At 44.6% G+C, this 24576-nt stretch overlaps 1 protein-coding gene across 1 annotated transcript in view; it reads right to left on the bottom strand.

The window, feature by feature from the left end:
• Positions 1-24576, bottom strand: part of kif5ab (kinesin family member 5A, b) — a 115330-nt gene that overhangs the window by 46643 nt on the left and 44111 nt on the right. The window contains exons 3-4 of the mRNA XM_041887372.2: positions 6475-6548; positions 5308-5412 (exon numbers count right to left, since the gene is read on the bottom strand). Coding sequence (XP_041743306.2) covers positions 5308-5412; positions 6475-6548 — 179 coding nt within the window. The remainder of the gene's footprint in view (positions 1-5307; positions 5413-6474; positions 6549-24576) is intronic.

Below are 24576 nucleotides of genomic sequence, written 5' to 3'. Positions count from 1 at the left end.
GCCTTGTCCAGTGATCTGTATACTATGGTAGCCTTGTCCAGTGATCTGTATACTATGGTAGCCCTGTCCAGTGATCTGTATACTATGGTAGCCCTGTCCAGTGATCTGTATACTATGGTAGCCCTGTCCAGGGATCTGTATACTATGGTAGCCTTGTCCAGTGATCTGTATACTATGGTAGCCTTGTCCAGTGATCTGTATACTATGGTAGCCTTGTCCAGTGATCTATATACTATGGTAGCCTTGTCCAGTGATCTATATACTATGGTAGCCTTTTCCAGTGATCTGTATACTATGGTAGCCCTGTCCAGTGATCTGTATACTACGGTAGCCTTGTCCAGTGATCTGTATACTATGGTAGCCTTGTCCAGTGATCTGTATACTATGGTAGCCGTGTCCAGTGATCTGTATACTATGGTAGCCCTGTCCAGTGATCTGTATACTATGGTAGCCTTTTCCAGTGATCTGTATACTATGGTAGCCCTGTCCAGTGATCTGTATACTATGGTAGCCTTGTCCAGTGATCTGTATACTATGGTAGCCTTGTCCAGTGATCTGTATACTATGGTAGCCTTGTCCAGTGATGTATATACTATGGTAGCCTTGTCCAGTGATCTGTATACTATGGTAGCCTTGTCCAGTGATCTGTATACTATGGTAGCCCTGTCCAGTGATCTGTATACTATGGTAGCCTTGTCCAGTGATCTATATACTATGGTAGCCTTGTCCAGTGATCTATATACTATGGTAGCCTTGTCCAGTGATCTGTATACTATGGTAGCCTTGTCCAGTGATCTATATACTATGGTAGCCTTGTCCAGTGATCTATATACTATGGTAGCCTTGTCCAGTGATCTGTATACTATGGTAGCCTTGTCCAGTGATCTATATACTATGGTAGCCTTGTCCAGTGATCTATATACTATGGTAGCCTTGTCCAGTGATCTGTATACTATGGTAGCCTTGTCCAGTGATCTATATACTATGGTAGCCTTGTCCAGTGATCTGTATACTATGGTAGCGTTGTCCAGTGATCTGTATACTATGGTAGCCTTGTCCAGTGATCTGTATACTATGGTAGCCTTGTCCAGTGATCTGTATACTATGGTAGCCTTGTCCAGTGATCTATATACTATGGTAGCCTTGTCCAGTGATCTATATACTATGGTAGCCTTGTCCAGTGATCTGTATACTATGGTAGCCTTGTCCAGTGATCTGTATACTATGGTAGCCTTGTCCAGTGATCTGTATACTATGGTAGCCTTGTCCAGTGATCTGTATACTATGGTAGCCTTGTCCAGTGATCTGTATACTATGGTAGCCCTGTCCAGTGATCTGTATACTATGGTAGCCTTTTCCAGTGATCTGTATACTATGGTAGCCCTGTCCAGGGATCTGTATACTATGGTAGCCTTGTCCAGTGATCTGTATACTATGGTAGCCTTGTCCATTGATCTGTATACTATGGTAGCCTTGTCCAGTGATCTGTATACTATGGTAGCCTTGTCCAGTGATCTGTATACTATGGTAGCCCTGTCCAGTGATCTGTATACTATGGTAGCCTTTTCCAGTGATCTGTATACTATGGTAGCCCTGTCCAGTGATCTGTATACTATGGTAGCCCTGTCCAGTGATCTATATACTATGGTAGCCTTGTCCAGTGATCTATATACTATGGTAGCCTTGTCCAGTGATCTGTATACTATGGTAGCCTTGTCCAGTGATCTATATACTATGGTAGCCTTGTCCAGTGATCTATATACTATGGTAGCCTTGTCCAGTGATCTGTATACTATGGTAGCCTTGTCCAGTGATCTATATACTATGGTAGCCTTGTCCAGTGATCTGTATACTATGGTAGCGTTGTCCAGTGATCTGTATACTATGGTAGCCTTGTCCAGTGATCTGTATACTATGGTAGCCTTGTCCAGTGATCTGTATACTATGGTAGCCTTGTCCAGTGATCTATATACTATGGTAGCCTTGTCCAGTGATCTATATACTATGGTAGCCTTGTCCAGTGATCTGTATACTATGGTAGCCTTGTCCAGTGATCTGTATACTATGGTAGCCTTGTCCAGTGATCTGTATACTATGGTAGCCTTGTCCAGTGATCTGTATACTATGGTAGCCTTGTCCAGTGATCTGTATACTATGGTAGCCCTGTCCAGTGATCTGTATACTATGGTAGCCTTTTCCAGTGATCTGTATACTATGGTAGCCCTGTCCAGGGATCTGTATACTATGGTAGCCTTGTCCAGTGATCTGTATACTATGGTAGCCTTGTCCATTGATCTGTATACTATGGTAGCCTTGTCCAGTGATCTGTATACTATGGTAGCCTTGTCCAGTGATCTGTATACTATGGTAGCCCTGTCCAGTGATCTGTATACTATGGTAGCCTTTTCCAGTGATCTGTATACTATGGTAGCCCTGTCCAGTGATCTGTATACTATGGTAGCCTTGTCCAGTGATCTGTATACTATGGTAGCCTTGTCCAGTGATCTGTATACTATGGTAGCCTTGTCCAGTGATCTATATACTATGGTAGCCTTGTCCAGTGATCTGTATACTATGGTAGCCTTGTCCAGTGATCTGTATACTATGGTAGCCCTGTCCAGTGATCTGTATACTATGGTAGCCTTGTCCAGTGATCTATATACTATGGTAGCCTTGTCCAGTGATCTATATACTATGGGAGCCTTGTCCAGTGATCTGTATACTATGGTAGCCTTGTCCAGTGATCTATATACTATGGTAGCCTTGTCCAGTGATCTATATACTATGGTAGCCTTGTCCAGTGATCTGTATACTATGGTAGCCTTGTCCAGTGATCTATATACTATGGTAGCCTTGTCCAGTGATCTATATACTATGGTAGCCTTGTCCAGTGATCTGTATACTATGGTAGCCTTGTCCAGTGAACTATATACTATGGTAGCATTGTCCATTGATCTGTATACTATGGTAGCCTTGTCCAGTGATCTGTATACTATGGTAGCCTTGTCCAGTGATATATATACTATGGTAGCCTTGTCCAGTGATCTGTATACTATGGTAGCCTTGTCCAGTGATCTGTATACTATGGTAGCCTTGTCCAGTGATCTGTATACTATGGTAGCCCTGTCCAGTGATCTGTATACTATGGTAGCCTTGTCCAGTGAGCTGTATACTATGGTAGCCCTGTCCAGTGATCTGTATACTATGGTAGCCTTGTCCAGTGATCTATATACTATGGTAGCCTTGTCCAGTGATCTGTATACTATGGTAGCCTTGTCCAGTGATCTGTATACTATGGTAGCCCTGTCCAGTGATCTGTATACTATGGTAGCCTTGTCCAGTGAGCTGTATACTATGGTAGCCCTGTCCAGTGATCTGTATACTATGGTAGCCTTGTCCAGTGATCTGTATACTATGGTAGCCTTGTCCAGTGATCTGTATACTATGGTAGCCTTGTCCAGTGATATGTATACTATGGTAGCCTTGTCCAGTGATCTATATACTATGGTAGCCTTGTCCAGTGATCTGTATACTATGGTAGCCTTGTCCAGTGATCTGTATACTATGGTAGCCCTGTCCAGTGATCTGTATACTATGGTAGCCTTGTCCAGTGATCTGTATACTATGGTAGCCTTGTCCAGTGATCTGTATACTATGGTAGCCTTGTCCAGTGATCTGTATACTATGGTAGCCTTGTCCAGTGATCTATATACTACGGTAGCCTTGTCCAGTGATCTGTATACTATGGTAGCCTTGTCCAGTGATCTGTATACTATGGTAGCCTTGTCCAGTGATCTGTATACTATGGTAGCCTTGTCCAGTGATCTATATACTATGGTAGCCTTGTCCAGTGATCTGTATACAATGGATTCTTGTCCAGTGATCTGTATACTATGGTAGCCTTGTCCAGTGATCTGTATACTATGGTAGCCTTGTCCAGTGATCTGTATACTATGGTAGCCTTGTCCAGTGATCTGTATACTATGGTAGTCTTGTCCAGTGATCTGTATACTATGGTAGCCTTGTCCAGTGATCTATATACTATGGTAGCCTCGTCCAGTGATCTATATACTGTGGTAGCCTTGTCCAGTGATCTGTATACTATGGTAGCCTTGTCCAGTGATCTGTATACTATGGTAGCATTGTCCAGTGATCTATATACTATGGTAGCCCTGTCCAGTGATCTGTATACTATGGTAGCCCTGTCCAGTGATCTGTATACTATGGTAGCCTTGTCCAGTGATCTGTATACTATGGTAGCCTTGTCCAGTGATCTGTATACTATGGTAGCCTTGTCCAGTGATCTGTATACTATGGTAGCCTTGTCCAGTGATCTGTATACTATGGTAGCCTTGTCCAGTGATCTGTATACTATGGTAGCCTTGTCCAGTGATCTATATACTATGGTAGCCTTGTCCAGTGATCTGTATACTATGGTAGCCTTGTCCAGTGATCTGTATACTGTGGCAGGACAATATTAGCCAGACTAGCCACAACACTGGTGCAGACACATCCACTCCAGTGATTATAGATGGTCACGGTGGATTCAGACATCACAGCAGTTCTCAGTTATGGCTAGCTGGTGTCGTAGTCTGGTCCGGTCCCAGATGTGCTTCAGCCAAATCCTCTGCTCCTCTCCCCTGGAACATGGCAATAACAGCCAGAGGGGTTTAGAGTCCAGAGCACATAAATATCTGGGACACCAGGCTACTGGTGCCGAACATACAGAATAGACAGTACAGATCTTGATGTGGAACTCAAGGATTTAATCCAGGGGTTCTTAAACGTTTCTGTACTGAGGGACCCACTGAAAGCTCTCTGAGGACCTCCTAGGGTCCTAGGACAGCTAGTTGAGAATCACAGCTTTAGCCAACTCCTCTGGACTATCGGAGAATGTCAATAGCAGCCAGAGGGGTTTAGAGTCCAGAGCACATAGAGATCTGGGACACCAGGCTACTGGTGCAGAACAACCTGTTGTCAGTACAGACCAGAGCGTCATGGTGGAATACAGACATCCCACTCTCAGTTATGGCTAAATGGTGCAGAAGTCTGGTCCAGTGTTCTGTATGCTTATGGTATGATACAAATAGCCGGAAGAGTTGGCTTAAGGGCATTCAGATCTAAGACACCAAAAAAAAGAGACTGATCATCCACTAGATAGACGAAAGTGATAGAGAGTAACAGGGCAGGTTTCGAACTGATGCCCAGAGGGGCAGTGTGTAGTCCGGAGTCGGCAGCACTATCGCTGGACCAGACTCCAGGACTATTGGTGCAGACAGACAGTGTCGTTGTCAGTAGAGCACAGACCTTAATGTGGAACTCTAGGTTTTCATCCATGGCGAATATGTGATTGAAGATGTCCTCTGCAATTCTGGGGATGATCCCCATCCCATGTGGGTCATGAAGCTTGCCCTGAAAGAGGAGAGAAGAGGGGGAGTTATACAGGAGGAGAGAAGAGGGGAGTTAGAGAGGAGGAAAGAAGAGGGGGAGAGAGAAGAGGAGAGAAGAGGGGGAGTTATAGAGGAGGAGAGAAGGGGGAGTTATAGAGGATGAGAGAAGAGGGAGAGTTAGAGAGGAGGAAAGAAGAGGGGGAGAGAGAAGAGGAGAGAAGAGGGGGAGTTATAGAGGAGGAGAGAAGGGGGGAGTTATAGAGGTTGAGAGAAGAGGGAGAGTTAGAGAGGATGAGAGAAGAGGGGGAGTTAGAGAGGAGGAGAGAAGAGGGGAGTTATAGAGGTTGAGAGAAGAGGGGGAGAGAGAGGAGGGGAGAAGAAGGGGAGTTAGAGAGGATGAGAGAAGAGGGGGAGTTAGAGAGGATGAGAGAAGAGGGGGAGTTAGAGAGGAGGAGAGAAGAGGGGGAGAGAGAGAGGAGGAGAGAAGAAGGGGAGTTATGGATTAGAGGAAGAGTAGGAGAAAAATACTGTGAAAAGATGAGGGGGAGAGAGAGAGAAGAGCTTCTGCTAAATGACGTAAATGTAAATGAGAGAGAGAGGCGGAAAAGAAGGGGGAACAGGGGACAGGGACTTAACGTGGAAGAGAGTCAGAAGATATTTACAGGAGAGGAGGCAGGACCGTAAATCATTTAAAGCCAGGGGACTTCAACTACTGGAGCGTAAAATGATTTAGGCCAGTGTTTGTCAACTGCGGTCATCCTCGGGGACACCCAATACAGCGCTGCACCATTTTTGTACTAGCCTAGCACAAGCCCATCCCATTCAACTCTTCAACTAATCATCAAGCCATTGATTGGTTGAATTAGGTGTGCTTGTGCTGGGGCTGGAACAAAAATGTGCAACATTAAGGGTCCTACCCAAGGACTGCGGTCTGACTGGTGTAACTCATTTCTCCAGTAGTGGTAGTGCCAACAGTAAAACACGACATAAAGGAATATGGTGCCATTTGGAACACATAGCAATTCTCCTCTTTTACAGAAAGTATTCTACAAAGAGGCCACTCCAAACCCTGCTTTAGACTGACCTCCATAGTGTGTGTTTTTCCAGAGGAGGTCTGTCCGTAGGCGAATATGGTGCCGTTGTATCCCCCCAGAACATCTAGAGACAGGAGACAGGAGGCAGAATGTGTTCAACAGAACAGTACATCTAGAGACAGGAGACAGGAGGCAGAATATGTTCAACAGAACAGTACATCTAGAGACAGGAGACAGGAGGCAGAATATGTTCAACAGAACAGTACATCTAGAGACAGGAGACAGGAGGCAGAATATGTTCAACAGAACAGTACATCTAGAGACAGGAGACAGGAGGCAGAATATGTTCAACAGAACAGTACATCTAGAGACAGGAGACAGGAGGCAGAATATGTTCAACAGAACAGTACATCTAGAGACAGGAGACAGGAGGCAGAATATGTTCAACAGAACAGTACATCTAGAGACAGGAGACAGGAGGCAGAATATGTTCAACAGAACAGTACATCTAGAGACAGGAGACAGGAGGCAGAATATGTTCAACAGAACAGTACATCTAGAGACAGGAGACAGGGAGGCAGAATATGTTCAACAGAACAGTACATCTAGAGACAGGAGACAGGAGGCAGAATATGTTCAACAGAACAGTACATCTAGAGACAGGAGACAGGAGGCAGAATATGTTCAACAGAACAGTACATCTAGAGACAGGAGACAGGAGGCAGAATATGTTCAACAGAACAGTACATCTAGAGACAGGAGACAGGAGGCAGAATATGTTCAACAGAACAGTACATCTAGAGACAGGAGACAGGAGGCAGAATATGTTCAACAGAACAGTACATCTAGAGACAGGAGACAGGAGTCAGAATATGTTCAACAGAACAGTACATCTAGAGACAGCTGGATGTAATTATACTGTAACACCACCTGGTTAGGAGACAGGAGACAGGAGACAGGAGACAGGAGACAGGAGACAGGAGACAGGAGACAGGAGACAGGAGACAGGAGACAGTAGATAGGAGACAGTAGACAGGAGACAGGAGACAGGAGACAGGAGACAGGAGACAGGAGACAGAAGGCAGGAGACAGGAGACAGGAGACAGGAGACAGGAGACAGGAGACAGGAGACAGAAGGCAGCATTGGAGAGCTCTTTGGTCTTGGCCATGGTGGAGAGTTTGGAATCTGATTGATTGATTGCTTCTGTGGACAGGTGTCTTTTATACAGGTAACAAGCTGAGATTAGGAGCACTCCCTTTAAGAGTGTGCTCCTAATCTCAGCTCGTTACCTGTATAAAAGACACCTGGGAGCCAGAAATCTTTCTGATTGAGAGGGGGTCAAATACTTATTTTCCTCATTAAAATGCAAATCAATTTATAACATTTTTGACATGCGTTTTTCTGGATTTTTGTTTTGTTATTCTGTCTCTCACTGTTCAAATAAACCTACCATTAAAATTATAGACTGATCATTTCTTTGTCAGTGGGCAAACATACAAAATCAGAAGAACAAGTTGTCTACACAGTAATAAAACACAACTTCAAAATATAATGTTTGTATAATATAATTTGCGAATGACCTGTCCTATAGGCTATTTGTATGAACATTTTAATGAATAAATAACAAAACACAGCTGTTTTCAAATACAATCTAGGCCTCTCTAATGTAATTTAGCCTAGGCATGAACATTTTAATTAGCCCTAATAAATAACAAAACATGGCTGTCTACGAACACCCACTCCCCATTCCTGCTGCGGTTCAGGATTCAGCACCACTGCAGTGGAAAGAGGCCACTCTAGACAGCCACGAAATGAAGAAATCATTAAACTGACGTTGGACAATCAAATTTGACATGTAAATAAACTAAATTCGTTAAGGCTGGTTCATTGAGAGAAGGTTTATTTTAAAATGCTCCTGTGAAATGAGGCCCGAGCCATGCATATATGAAAGCACTTGTTTCCAAAGCTCAAATGATCTCACTCTTTTTACAGTTCTACTGTTAATAAATGTAATGTTTATTATTTTTTTATTTTATTATTTTTTTCACCTTAATTTAACCAGGTAAGCCAGTTGAGAACAAGTTCTCATTTTCAACTGCGACCTGGCCAAGATAAAGCAAAGCAGTGCGATAAAAACAACAACACAGAGTTACATATGGGGTAAACAAAACATAAAGTAAATAATACAACAGAAAATATATATACAGTGTGTGCAAATGTAGTAAGTTATGGAGGTAAGGCAATAAATAGGCCATAGTGCAAAATAATTTCAACTATCATGGGGTCGTGACTCATGTCATTTTTGATATACGTGGCTTATTGATAACAACTCTGTTTCCTACTATAGGCAGTTGGCTGCCTAGTGATTGCATTGTAACTCTCCGATGTGAATACTTGGCAATGATGTTTCGTTTCCAAGTGCTACTGAATAAGCTCAACTGAAATGCACCAATTGTGCATGATACGTATCATAACTCTACTCCAGTCTATCAATGCATTCCAAATCTTTATACTATACATGACAAATGGGCGTCATATGTTGATCTTGACTAGGACGGCAGAAGAACTGCTAGGACAGGATCTGACGAACACAATAATTTGCCTCTAATTTACTGGCGTTTGCGGTGGACCTTGGCCTGCTCAAAGTGAGCCGCGGCTGTTGGGAAGTCCAAACTGTCCAACTCCTTGGAGCAGCTTGATGCACATCAGCCTCGCTACTTTGTCCTCAAGAAGGTGCGATCTTGAGACCGTCTTTACTCTGTTTTGGAGAAAGAATCCCCACTAGGCTATATAGGATAATCAACACAATCTTCACCCATTTTGCCCAGTCGGGGTACACTTAGCTGAAGTCCCTTACGAGAACCTCACATCTTCTGCGTGGGTAAATATAGAAACACACCCGACACTAAATCCCAAGCAGCTTGAGGATTTATTACCCTATGAAGTATATTTGCCATTGAAGTTGGAGCACATCGACTGGTATGAAAAAAACAACATTATTTTGCAATGGATTATTTTTTTGGGGGACAATTTGGCCGGCAAAAAAAGTATTTCTCGGTTTTCTATCTGGGGGGGTGGAGGGGGGGGGAGCAAAAGCTGGCATTTACTGGCTAACGGAAACCCTGGTACACACATACACACACACACACACACACATACACATACACACACACACACACACACCTACAGAGAGCACGACACAGCAAGCACTAACAATCAGCACCACCTCCACCTTGACAGACAGTGGGCAGACATGAGCGAAACAACAAATCAACTTAGAGAAGACAGAGAAGAGTTTCAGGCTAGGAGCCAGAGGGCACCTTAAAAACTTTCATTCTCTACCATTTCATTTCACACTTCTCCCTTTATCTCTCCTCCCTTCTGTTGCTTTTACTTTCTTTCTAGCTCCCCCCTTATCTAACCCCCTCTCACTTTCTCTATCTCTCTCTCTCTCTTCTTCTTCTTCTTCTTCTTCTTCTTCTTCTTCTTCTTCTTCTTCTTCTTCTTCTTCTTCTTCTTCTTCTTCTTCTTCGTCTTCTTCACAATAAGACATCTTCCTCCTCTGTTAGCTATTCTGGTCATGCTGAGGTTGGATCGAGCTGTGACATAAACAAGTGAAGTAAAGACAGAAGAGGAAAGGAAGGAAGACAAGAGGCCAGAGGCCAGAGGCCAGAGGCCAGAGGCCAGAGCCCAGAGGCCAGAGGCCAGAGGCCAGAGGCCAGAGCCCAGAGGCCAGAGGCCAGAGGCCAGAGCCCAGAGCCCAGAGGCCAGAGGCCAGAGGCCAGAGCCCAGAGCCCAGAGCCCAGAGGCCAGAGGCCAGAGCCCAGAGCCCAGAGGCCAGAGGCCAGAGGCCAGAGCCCAGAGGCCAGAGCCCAGAGGCCAGAGCCCAGAGGCCAGAGGCCAGAGACCAGAGCCCAGAGGCCAGAGCCCAGAGGCCAGAGCCCAGAGCCCAGAGGCCAGAGCCCAGAGGCCAGAGCCCAGAGCCCAGAGCCCAGAGGCCAGAGGCCAGAGGCCAGAGCCAGAGCCCAGAGGCCAGAGCCCAGAGGCCAGAGCCCAGAGGCCAGAGCCCAGAGGCCAGAGACCAGAGGCCAGAGGCCAGAGCCCAGAGGCCAGAGCCCAGAGGCCAGAGCCCAGAGGCCAGAGACCAGAGCCCAGAGGCCAGAGCCCAGAGGCCAGAGCCCAGAGGCCAGAGGCAAGAGGCCAGAGCCCAGAGGCCAGAGCCCAGAGCCCAGAGGCCAGAGGCCAGAGGCCAGAGCCCAGAGGCAAGAGGCCAGAGGCCAGAGGCCAGAGCCCAGAGGCAAGAGGCCAGAGGCAAGAGGCCAGAGCCCAGAGGCCAGAGGCCAGAGCCCAGAGGCCAGAGGCCAGAGACCAGAGGCCAGAGACCAGAGGCCAGAGACCAGAGGCCAGAGACAAGAGGCCAGAGCCCAGACAGACAATCTGCCGGGAGAGAGATCTACTGCAATCTGAAGTCAAATGTCTACTGTTTGCTGATGATCTGGCGCTTCTGTCACCAACCAAGGAGGGCCTACAGCAGCACCTAGATCTTCTGCACAGATTCTGTCAAACCTGGGCCCTGACAGTAAATCCTAGTAAGACACAGATAATGGTGTTCCAAAAAAAGGTCCAGTTGCCAGAACCACAAATACAAATTCCATCTAGACACCGTTGCCCTAGAGCACACAAAAAACGATACATACCTCGGCCTAAACATCAGCGCCACAGGTAACTTCCACTAAGCTGTGAACGATCTGAGTGACAAGGCAAGAAGAGCCTTCTATGCCATCAAAAGGAACATAGAATTCGATATAAAAATTAGGATCTGGCTAAAAATACTTGAATCGGTTATAGAACCCATTACCCTTTATGGTTGTGAGGTCTGGGGTCCGCTCACCAACCAAGAATTCACAAAATGGGACAAACACCAAATTGAGACTCTGCATGCAGAATTCTGCAAAAATATCCTCCATGTACAACGTAAAACACCAAATAATGCATGCAGAGCAGAATTAGGCTGATACCCGCTAATTATCAAAATACAAAAAAGAGCTGTTAAATTCTATAACCACTTAAAGGAAAGAGATTCCCAAAACTTCCATAACAAAGCCATCACCTACAGAGAGATTAACCTAGAGAAGAGTCTCCTAAGCAAGCTGGTCCTGGGGCTCTGTTCACAAACAGACCCCACAGCGCCCCAGGACAGCAACAGCAACACAATTAGACCCAACCAAATCATGAGAAAACAAAAAGATAATTACTTGACACATTGGAACACAGAATGTTATTTGGCCCTAAACAGAGAGTACACAGTGGCAGAATACCTGACCACTGTGACTGACCCAAATTTAAGGAAAGCTTTGACTATGTACAGACTCAGTGAGCATAGCCTTGCTATTGAGAAAGGCCACCGTAGGCAGACCTGGCTCTCAAGAGAAGACAGGCTATGTGCACACTGCCCACAAAATGAGGTGGAAGCTGAGCTGCACTGCCAAAAGTATGACCATATTAGAGACACATATTTCCCTCAGATTACACAGACCCACATAGAATTTGAAAACAAACCCAATTTTGATAAACTCCCTTATCTACTGGGTGAAAAACCACAGTGTTCCATCACAGCAGCAAGATTTGTGACCTGTTGCCACAAGAAAAGGGCAACCAATGAAGAACAACCACCATTGTAAATACAACCCATATTTATGTTTATTTATTTTCCCTTTTGTACTTTAACTATTTGCACATTGTTACAACACTGTAAATAGCCATAATATGACATTTGAAACGTCTCTATTCCTTTGGAACTTCTGTGAATGTAATGTTTACTGTTAATTTTGTTATTGTTTATTTCACTTTTGTATATTATCTATTTCACTTTCTTTGGCTCAGTGAGCATAGCCTTGCTATTGAGAGAGGCCACCATCGGCCACAACATGAGCAGGAAACCAAGCTGCACTTCCTAACCTCTTGCCAACTGTATTGTATGATCATATCAGAGATGCATATTCCCCTCAGATTACACAGACCCATAAAGAATTTGAAACAAATCAAATCTTGATGAACTCCCATATTTATCTCTCTCTTTCCCTCTTTCTCACTGGCTCTCTCTCCCTCTCTCCCTCTCTCCCTCTCTCTCTCTCTCTCTCTCTCTCTCTCTCTCTCTCTCTCTCTTTCCCTCAAGCTCTCTCTCTCTCTCTCTCTTTCCCTCAAGCTCTCTCTCTCTCCTCTCTCTCTCTCTCTCTCTCTCTCTCTCTCTCTCTCTCTCTCTCTCTCTTCTCTCTCTCTCTCTCTCTCTCTCTCTCTCTCTCTCTCTCTCTCTCTCTCTCTCTCTCTCTCTCTTCTCTCTCTCTCTCTCTCTCTCTCTCTCTCTCTCTCTCTCTCTCTCTCTCTCTCTCTCTCTCTCTCTCTCTCTCTCTCTCTCTCTCTCTCTCTCTCTCTCTCTCTCTCTCTCTCTCTCTCTCTCTCTCTCTCTCTCTCTCTCTCTCTCTCTCTCTCTCTCTCTCTCTCTCTCTCTCTCTCTCTCTCTCTCTCTCTCTCTCTCTCTCTCTCTCTCTGTGTTGTTTCTCACTACCTCTGACTGGGTGTCTGTTGTTTCTCTCTGTTCTCTCATAATCTATTTGTTCTGGCTGTGCTGTTCTATTCTTCTTCCAGCCATCTATCTGTCCTAGGCTCAATCACAGACATACAGTGCAGCACTCATTTGTTAGACAACTGGATTGAAATCTGCAATCTGCAATCTCTTTGAATGTGGCAGAGGAGTGGGAAAGCTAGACAGCACAAGACATCATTATAACACTGTATAACACTGTATATAGACATAATATGACATTTGACATTTCTTTATTCTTTTGGAACTTTTGTGAGTTTAATGTTTACTGTAAATGTTGTATTGTTTATTTCACTTTTGTTTATCTATTTCACTTGCTTTGGCAATGTTAACATATGTTTCCCATGCCAATAAAGCCCTTAAATTGAATTGAATTGAGGGAGAGAGAGAGAGAAACCCCTATCAGACCACAGCAAAATCACAGTCTACTTGAACAGAGCAATACTCAATCATGAGGCATCAAAGCCAAAAGAACTGAATAATATTAAGAAATGCTATAGATGGAAGGAAAGTAGTGTTGAAACCTACCAAAAAACAATTAGGAAACAACAAATTCAATCCATTCTAGACAACTTCCTGGACAAAACGTTCCACTGTAATAGTGAAGGTGTAAACTTGGCAGTAGAAAACCTAAACAGTATATTTGACCTCTCAGCTTCCCTATCAAATCTAAAAATCTCTAACAGAAAACCAAAGAAAAGTAATAACAGTGATAAATGGTTTGATGAAGAATGCAAAAACCTAAGAAAGAAATTGAGAAACCTATCCAACCAAAAACATAGAGACCCAGAAAACCTGAGCCTACGCCTTCACTATGGTGAATCACTAAAACAATACAGAAATACAATACGGAAAAAGAAGGAACAGCATGTCAGAAATCAGCTCAATGTAATTGAAGAATCCATAGACTCTAACCACTTCTGGGAAAATTGGAAAACACTAAACAAACAACAACACGAAGAGCTATCTATCCAAAACGGAGATGTATGGGTAAACCACTTCTCCAATCTTTTTGGCCCTATAACAGAGAACAAACAGCAAAAAAATATACATGATCAAATGCAAATCTTAGAATCAACTATTAAAGACTACCAGAACCCACTGGATTCTCCAATTACATTGAATGAACTACAGGACAAAATACAAACCCTCCAACCCAAAAAGTCCTGTGGTGTTGATGGTATCCTCAATGAAATGATAAAATATACAGACCCCAAATTTCAATTAGCTATACTTAAACTCTTTAACATCATCCTTAGCTCTGGCATCTTCCCCAATATCTGGAACCAAGGACTGATCACCCCAATCCACAAAAGTGGAGACAAATTTGACCCCAATAACTACCATGGGATATGCGTCAACAGCAACCTTGGGAAAATCCTCTGCATTATCATTAACAGCAGACTCATACATTTCCTCAGTGAAAACAATGTACTGAGCAAATGTCAAATTGGCTTTTTACCAAATTACCGTACGACAGACCACGTATTCACCCTGCACACCCTAATTGACAAACAAACAAACCAAAACAAAGGCAAAGTCTTCTCATGCTTTGTTGATTTCAAAAAAAGCTTTTGACTCAATTTGGCATGAGGGTCTGCTATACAAATTGATGGAGAAGTGGGGTTGGGGGAAAAACATACGACATTATAAAATCCATGTACACAAACAACAAGTGTGCGGTTAAAATTGGCAAAAACACACACATTTCTTTCCACAGGGCCGTGGGGTGAGACAGGGATGCAGTTTAAGCCCCACCCTCTTCAACATATATATCAATGAATTGGCGAGGGCACTAGAACAGTCTGCAGCACCCGGCCTCACCCTACTAGAATCTGAAGTCAAATGTCTTCTGTTTGCTGACGATCTGGTGCTTCTGTCACCAACCAAGGAGGGCCTACAGCAGCACCTAGATCTTCTGCACAGATTCTGTCAGACCTGGGCCCTGACAGTAAATCTCAGTAAGACAAAAATAATGGTGTTCCAAAAAGGTCCAGTTGCCAGGACCACAAATACAAATTCCATCTAGACACCGTTGCCCTAGAGCACACAAAAAACTATACATACCTCGGCCTAAACATCAGCGCCACAGGTAACTTCCACAAAGCTGTGAACGATCTGAGAGACAAGGCAAGAAGGGCCTTCTATGCCATCAAAAGGAACATCAAATTTGACATACCAATTAGGATCTGGCTAAAAATACTTGAATCAGTTATAGAACCCATTGCCCTTTATGGTTCTGAGGTCTGGGGTCCGCTCACCAACCAAGAATTCACAAAATGGGACAAACACCAAATTGAGACTCTGCATGCAGAATTCTGCAAAAACATCCTCCGTGTACAACGTAAAACACCAAATAATGCATGCAGAGTAGAATTAGGCCAATACCCGCTAATTATCAAAATCCAGAAAAGAGCCGTTAAATTCTATAACCACTTAAAAGGAAGCGATTCCCAAACCTTCCATAACAAAGCCATCACCTACAGAGAGATGAACTTGGAGAAGAGTCCCCTAAGTAAGCTTGTCCTGGGCCTCTGTTCACAAACACAAACAGACCCCACACAGCCCCAGGACAACAACAACAACAACACAACTAGACCCAACCAAATCATGAGAAAACAAAAAGAGAAATTACTTGACACATTGGAAAGAACAAACAAAAAAACAGAGCAAACTAGAATGCTATTTGGCCCTAAACAGAGAGTACACAGTGGCAGAATACCTGACCACTGTGACTGACCCAAACTTAAGGAAAGCTTTGACTATGTACAGACTCAGTGAGCATAGCCTTGCTATTGAGAAAGGCCACCGTAGGCAGAGCTGGCTCTCAAGAGAAGACATGCTATGTGCACACTGCCCACAAAATGAGGTGGAAACTGAGCTGCACTTCCTAACCTCCTGCCAAATGTATGACCATATTAGAGACACATATTTCCCTCAGATTACAGCGATCCACAAAGAATTCAAAAACAAATCCAATTTTGATAAACTCCCTTATCTACTGGGTGAAAAACCACAGTGTGCCATCACAGCTGCAAGATTTGTGACCTGTTGCCACAAGAAAAGGGCAACCAGTGAAGAACAAACACCATTGTAAATACAACCCATATTTATGTTTATTTATTTTCCAATTTGTACTTTAACTATTTGCACATTGTTACAACACTGTATATATACATAATATGACATTTGAAATGTCTTTATTCTTTTGAAACTTCTGAGTGTAATGTTTACTGTTAATATTTATTGTTTATTTCACTTTTGTTTACTATCTACTTCACTTGCTTTGGCAATGTTAACACACGTTTCCCATGCCAATAAAGCCCTTAAATTGAATTGAATTGAAATTGAATTAAATTGAAATTGAAATTGAGAGAGAGAGAGAGAGAGAGAGAGAGAGAGAGAGAGAGAGAGAGAGAGAGAGAGAGAGAGAGAGAGAGAGAGAGAGAGCTCAAAGACATTGCTCCTGCATTTTTAACAAAATATATAGATTTAGAGTTAGATAAAGTAGGATTTTTTGGCAGGGACATATACAGGATGCTACCCTCCACAACATAACCTTCATTCCAAACCAAAACTCCAAACCTACAACCTGATTTTGGACGGAATTACCTGGAAAGTTTTCTACTACCAAGGATTACTATTCTCAAACTATACAGCAAATGCTCTGGCAAACAAACAGAAACCTGAAAACACCATCCAAACTGGAACTGAGTGAGTAATGTTTAGTATGAAGCTATTTTTCACTTTCAAAAACCAAGAAGAAAAATACATTACAATGATATATTTTATTTTATAAGGACTGAATGCTAAGGCTACCAAGCTTAAGCTTACTTGACAAAGAGATACAATTTCAATTAGCACTGACGTGTGAAGTGAGAGGTGTCAAAGCCCCTGAGCCCAACAATGGCAGGAGAGTCGTACAGTCTACCCCAACCAAACGGAGAGGCCTTAGAAGCACCCCCCACTGTTCAGAGGTCATTAAAATACAGTACCCTCTGAATGTAAAAAATGACAAGACACGAAAAGAGTACAAATTGAAACTTATTTTGGGGAAGCAGGAGACACTTTTTGCTGATTTGTATAAAATGGGAACATAAGCAACCTTATCTTCCACACAGACCATCCCCTGGCATGGCACAGTGCTATACTAGCACACTACCCCTCTGTTAAGAGGGGGGGTGTTAGCGACGGGTGGAAACTCAGGATACTGGACAACGAGGACTCTGAGTCGTCTAATATTAATCTCTATAAATCTGGAACCGTTTTGGTTCAAGGCAACACCAAACAGTTCCAGCTGGACTTTCACCTAATCAAAGAAATAGCTCAGCAGGAGAAGCTCTCCCTTGAGAAAGATACCCCTACCCGAGCGGGTCAGACCAGACCTCTTCATTAAATAACCCCACAGAGCAACCCCAAGCAGAAAGTCAACTTCCCAGCACAGAGTACTACTCCCTCATTGAAATGAAGGATAAATTCACCCAGCTGGAGGTAAGGCAGGTGGAGCTGGAACAGCAGGTGAACACACTCCAGTCAACACAGACCCAGACAACAGTCCAGCACAACAACACCCCCTTAACTAGACCTGGAGAGCTGCAGGTAGAGAGAGACATGTCTGCCCTCTGGACTGTGGTGAGACAACATCAACAGGAGAAAGAGCAGGAGCAGGAGAAGAACAGAGCACTAGAGGAGAGGATCAGAGTGCTGGAGGAGAAGGTGAGAACGATGACGGGTGACATAGAACAACCCATTAGAGAGCTGGCCACCCCGCAGAGAAGCCAGCAGAACAGCCCACCTCAGATCCTGGCCAAAGTCTCGACACCGCAGCAGAACAGTACACCCTAGACCCTGACCATAGCCTCGACATCACACACAGACAAACAAATGAAGAACCCCAAGCCCAGGGGATCCCAAACCCCTCTGAGCAACCCCCCCAGTCAGACACCCTGATAGCCCTCATGACGACCCCCCCACACCCACTGAGGACATACACAAGCCACAGATTGTACTCCTTATGGACTCAAACGGGAAATACATACAAGAAAATAAACTTTTTCCAAAACACACAGTGTCTAAACTCTGGTGTCCAAACACCCAGCGCGCCCTAGACCTTCTGTCTGAGGACCGACTAGGATCACCCAGCCACATAATAATACACACAGGCACAAACGACCTGAGAACACAGCAGGAAAGGGTGGCCACATCACTCAAGGTAGTGATAGAAAAAGCTTCTTCTACTTTCCCCAACGCACAAGTGGTTATCTCAACTCTGTTACCACGAAAAGACTTCCACCCTGCTACCATACAGCGGGTAAACGCAAGTATTTCCCGTGACTGTGCATCAAAACCAAATGTCTACCTGGCCCACCACTCCACCCTGGACGTGAACAGCCTTTATGACCAGGTCCACCTTTACAAGGCAGCAGTGCCCACCTTCGCCCGGACCCTAAAGGATATCGCCCTCAACCGCAGACACAACACCTCACACAGGAGCAACAGATCAACAGACACCCCGCCCAGACCAGCGAGACACCCTCCCAGACCTGCGGGACCCCCCAGGACCTACACATAGAGGACCCCCGCAGAGAGGACCTACATCCAGACCACAGCACCATCAACCACATCTACACCCCCACCCCCACCAATTAACTCCCCCCCAAGTCAACCATGCCCACACCCCATTTAGGCCCCCTCAGATCAGACCTATGCCCCTCCTACCCACCCCCAAGCCCCCCACTCCCACAAAGAGGGCCTCAACATGAAAGTCACACATACGCCCAGGCCGTGAGCAGGCAAACAGGCCCAACACCCACTCTTACACTAGCCCAAGCCAATGGCATGTATCAGATGCTCAGCAGGCTCTGCTCACAATTACTTGCCTGAGGCCAAACCACACAACCAACAACATTAGACACTTTATGGAACACAAAGCCTTCACTATTTCATCCTGGAATATCCAAGGCCTGAGGTCATCTGCCTTTGGCCTAAAGAGCAGGAATCTGGACTTCATCAAAGAAATCGGAAATACAGACATTGTCATCCTACAAGAAACATGGTATAGAGGAGACGGACCCACTGGTTGCCCTCTAGGTTACAGAGAGCTGGTAGTCCCATCCACCAAACTACCAGGTGTGAAACAGGGAAGGGACTCAGGGGGTATGCTAATTTGGTATAGAGCAGACCTAACTCACTCTATTAAATTAATCAAAACAGGAACATTTTACATTTGGTTAGAAATTCAAAAGGAAATTATCTCAACTGAGAAAAATGTGCTACCTATATCCCCCTACTAGAATCCCCATACTTTAATGAAGACAGTTTCTCCATCCTGGAGGGGGAAATCAATCATTTCCAGACCCAGGGACATGTACTAGTCTGTGGCGACCTAAATGCCAGAACTGGACAAGAACCTGACACCCTCAGCACACAGGGGGACAAACACCTACCTGGAGGTGACAGCATTCCCCTCCCCCCATATGCCCCCTAGGCACAACTACGACAACATAACCAACAAAAACGGGTCACGACTCCTGCAGCTCTGTCGCACACTGGGTATGTACATAGTCAATGGTAGGCTTCGAGGGGACTCCTATGGTAGGTACACCTATAGCTCATCTCTTGGCAGTAGTACTGTAGACTACTTTATCACTGACCTCAACCCAGAGTCTCTCAGAGCGTTCACAGTCAGCCCACTGACACCCCTATCAGACCACAGCAAAATCACAGTCTACTTGAACAGAGCAATACTCAATCATGAGGCATCAAAGCCAAAGGAACTGAATAATATTAAGAAATGCTATAGATGGAAGGGAAGTAAGTGTTGAAACCTACCAAAAACAATTAGGAAACAACAAATTCAATCCATTCTAGACAACTTCCTGGACAAAACGTTCCACTGTAATAGTGAAGGTGTAAACTTGGCAGTAGAAAACCTAAACAGTATATTTGACCTCTCAGCTTCCCTATCAAATCTAAAAATCTCTAACAGAAAACCAAAGAAAAGTAATAACAGTGATAAATGGTTTGATGAAGAATGCAAAAACCTAAGAAAGAAATTGAGAAACCTATCCAACCAAAAACATAGAGACCCAGAAAACCTGAGCCTACGCCTTCACTATGGTGAATCACTAAAACAATACAGAAATACAATACGGAAAAAGAAGGAACAGCATGTCAGAAATCAGCTCAATGTAATTGAAGAATCCATAGACTCTAACCACTTCTGGGAAAATTGGAAAACACTAAACAAACAACAACACGAAGAGCTATCTATCCAAAACGGAGATGTATGGGTAAACCACTTCTCCAATCTTTTTGGCCCTATAACAGAGAACAAACAGCAAAAAAATATACATGATCAAATGCAAATCTTAGAATCAACTATTAAAGACTACCAGAACCCACTGGATTCTCCAATTACATTGAATGAACTACAGGACAAAATACAAACCCTCCAACCCAAAAAGTCCTGTGGTGTTGATGGTATCCTCAATGAAATGATAAAATATACAGACCCCAAATTTCAATTAGCTATACTTAAACTCTTTAACATCATCCTTAGCTCTGGCATCTTCCCCAATATTTGGAACCAAGGACTGATCACCCCAATCCACAAAAGTGGAGACAAATTTGACCCCAATAACTACCGTGGGATATGCGTCAACAGCAACCTTGGGAAAATCCTTTGCATTATCATTAACAGCAGACTAGTTCATTTCCTCAGTGAAAACAATGTACTGAGCAAATGTCAAATTGGCTTTTACCAAATTACCGTACGACAGACCACGTATTCACCCTGCACACCCTAATTGACAAACAAACAAACCAAAACAAAGGCAAAGTCTTCTCATGCTTTGTTGATTTCAAAAAAGCTTTTGACTCAATTTGGCATGAGGGTCTGCTATACAAATTTATGGAAAGTGGGGTTGGGGGAAAAACATACGACATTATAAAATCCATGTACACAAACAACAAGTGTGCGGTTAAAATTGGCAAAAAACACACACATTTCTTTCCACAGGGCCGTGGGGTGAGACAGGGATGCAGTTTAAGCCCCACCCTCTTCAACATATATATCAATGAATTGGCGAGGGCACTAGAACAGTCTGCAGCACCCGGCCTCACCCTACTAGAATCTGAAGTCAAATGTCTTCTGTTTGCTGATGATCTGGTGCTTCTGTCACCAACCAAGGAGGGCCTACAGCAGCACCTAGATCTTCTGCACAGATTCTGTCAGACCTGGGCCCTGACAGTAAATCTCAGTAAGACAAAAATAATGGTGTTCCAAAAAAAGGTCCAGTTGCCAGGACCACAAATACAAATTCCATCTAGACACCGTTGCCCTAGAGCACACAAAAAACTATACATACCTCGGCCTAAACATCAGCGCCACAGGTAACTTCCACAAAGCTGTGAACGATCTGAGAGACAAGGCAAGAAGGGCCTTCTATGCCATCAAAAGGAACATAAAATTTGCCATACCAATTAGGATCTGGCTAAAAATACTTGAATCAGTTATAGAACCCATTGCCCTTTATGGTTCTGAGGTCTGGGGTCCGCTCACCAACCAAGAATTCACAAAATGGGACAAACACCAAATTGAGACTCTGCATGCAGAATTCTGCAAAAACATCCTCCGTGTACAACGTAAAACACCAAATAATGCATGCAGAGCAGAATTAGGCCAATACCCGCTAATTATCAAAATCCAGAAAAGAGACGTTAAATTCTATAACCACTTAAAAGGAAGCGATTCCCAAACCTTCCATAACAAAGCCATCACCTACAGAGAGATGAACTTGGAGAAGAGTCCCCTAAGTAAGCTTGTCCTGGGCCTCTGTTCACAAACACAAACAGACCCCACACAGCCCCAGGACAACAACAACAACAACAACAACAACAACAACACAATTAGACCCAACCAAATCATGAGAAAACAAAAAGAGAATTACTTGACACATTGGAAAGAACAAACAAAAAAACAGAGCAAACTAGAATGCTATTTGGCCCTAAACAGAGAGTACACAGTGGCAGAATACCTGACCACTGTGACTGACCCAAACTTAAGGAAAGCTTTGACTATGTACAGACTCAGTGAGCATAGCCTTGCTATTGAGAAAGGCCGCCGTAGGCAGACCCGGCTCTCAAGAGAAGACAGGCTATGTGCACACTGCCCACAAAATGAGGTGGAAACTGAGCTGCACTTCCTAACCTCCTGCCAAATGTATGACCATATTAGAGACACATATTTCCCTCAGATTACAGCGATCCACAAAGAATTCGAAAACAAAACCAATTTTGATAAACTCCCTTATCTACTGGGTGAAAAACCACAGTGTGCCATCACAGCTGCAAGATTTGTGACCTGTTGCCACAAGAAAAGGGCAACCAGTGAAGAACAAACACCATTGTAAATACAACCCATATTTATATTTATTTATTTTCCCATTTGTACTTTAACTATTTGCACATTGTTACAACACTGTATATATACATAATATGACATTTGAAATGTCTTTATTCTTTTGAAACTTCTGAGTGTAATGTTTACTGTTAATATTTATTGTTTATTTCACTTTTGTTTACTATCTACTTCCCTTGCTTTGGCAATGTTAACACACGTTTCCCATGCCAATAAAGCCCTTAAATTGAAATTGAATTGATTTGAGAGAGAGAGAGAGAGAGAGAGAGAGAGAGAGAGAGAGAGAGAGAGAGATAGATAGATAGATAGTGTGATGTCACGAGAGGCTACACAGCTTTCAGCGGGATTGCTCAAGTAGTGCAAGGAGACCAGGTTCAACCAAAACAAGGATTTTATTAAAGGTCTTGGGAAACTAACGAAAGTATAACACAATACTGTTCTCTGGTGGCTCTTAAGGGTTAACAGTTCAGGGATGTCTCTTCCACATCCAAAATCATAACTCTCCCTCGCTCAAATAACTTTTCCCCAGTCTTACTGTCTTCCACGTTGCAGCTAGTGGCCAACCCAGCAAAACGTCCTTCCAAATGTCCCACACGTATTTCCACAGGTGCATATATCCAAAGGTGAGTATTTCCCAAAGGTAAGTATCTCCAAATCCTTATATTCCTCATGGAAGTGGACGTGCAGCACTCTTGTCCTCCAGAGAGCCCAGCTTGGAGACCGTGTCTCTTCCCTTCAACAAACCTTCAGCTCATCAGCTCCTGATTGGTTTCAGCTGCGTGGGAAGATTGGCCATAGAGGGGTGGAGTTCCCGACCATACCAGCAGATGGAGCCATAGCTGTCTGGGTTTGCAGCCACCTCAGGGGGATGTAACGTCCCTCCAGGACACAGCCTCTCGTGACATCACACATCCCCTCCTCGGGACCGACGCCCTCGTTGGGGTAAAGGCAGCGAAGAAGGCATCACGCCGGGAGAGGGCGTCCGCATTGCCGTGGTGCTTGCCAGACTGCTCTCTCTTCAACTCCTCCAACTCTAGGACCAGGGACTCAGCCTCCTGTTGTCTCTCCTTGAGTTTCTTACTGAACGCATCAGCCTTGGTTTTAGCAGAGTTTAGCTTCTGTTGAGCAGCTTTCAGTTCCTTCTCTCTCTCTGCCTCCGCATTCTTCATCTTGTTCTCCAACACCTTGTACTTCTCCTCTGCCTTCTTCTGGACCTCCTTACTACTGCGCAGGGTCTCCTCACACTCCTCGATGGTCCTGCGCAGCCTCTCCAGCTCCTCCTGTTGCTTAGGGAAGGAGCTCTGTTGGAGTTTAGCCTGGAGGATATCTAACTCTTCTGTCTTCATGTCTAACTGTTGCTTTAACAAACGATACCTCTCAGCGGTCCCCTTCAGACCAGACAGTTCTTTGTCCAGATTCTGTAGCTCCGTCTCTGTGTCGGTCTGGGCACCTGCCATCCCTATCAGAGCCCGGGCGGGAGTGAGTAACTCGGAGGATTGCACCGGAGCCTTCCCAGGATGAGTCTTGCCTCTCCGTTTCCGAGGTACTCGGGTTATCCTCTCCTGAGACTCTCTCCAGAGTGGGTAAAAGGCTGGGCAGTCTCGTCCAATTAGGACAGGGACGGGGAGGGAATCAACCACCCCCGCCGTCGTGTGTATGGTTCCCGTGTGCTGGTCATTGTAAGTTCAGTAATGGGGTATTCTCTGGTGTCCCCATGGACACAGGAAACTGGGAGGACTTTCCCCGGGGTCAGACACGTTGGGCCCACCAAATCCTTACGCACCAGGGTGGCCCGGCTACCAGAATCCAGTAAGGCCTCCACATCATGGTGATTCACAGTTACCGGGCAGGTGGGGGTCGATCTGGGCCGCCATCTACGACTCCCAAGAGCGAGGCAAAACGGTGTGTGGGTGCTGCGCTGGAGGACTCCGCAGTGGGCATAGGTTCATTGGCTGGTTTCCCACACTGCCAGGAGATATGTCCCATCTCCCCACACCGGTAACACTGTCGAGTTTCCCCCTCCTGGTGTACTCTTCTTGGACCCGCCTGGTTTCTGGCTCCCCCTGGAGCCGGGATAAGTCCTGACGTGGCTGGGTTCGAGACCTTGGGGTCCTTTGGACGGGTTCTTC

Source organism: Coregonus clupeaformis, chromosome 10, assembly GCF_020615455.1.
Source record: "Coregonus clupeaformis isolate EN_2021a chromosome 10, ASM2061545v1, whole genome shotgun sequence".
NCBI classification, from domain to species: Eukaryota; Metazoa; Chordata; class Actinopteri; order Salmoniformes; family Salmonidae; genus Coregonus; species Coregonus clupeaformis.
The sequence above is the reverse complement of the archived record's forward strand: the minus strand, read 5'-3'. Positions and strand labels throughout refer to the sequence as shown.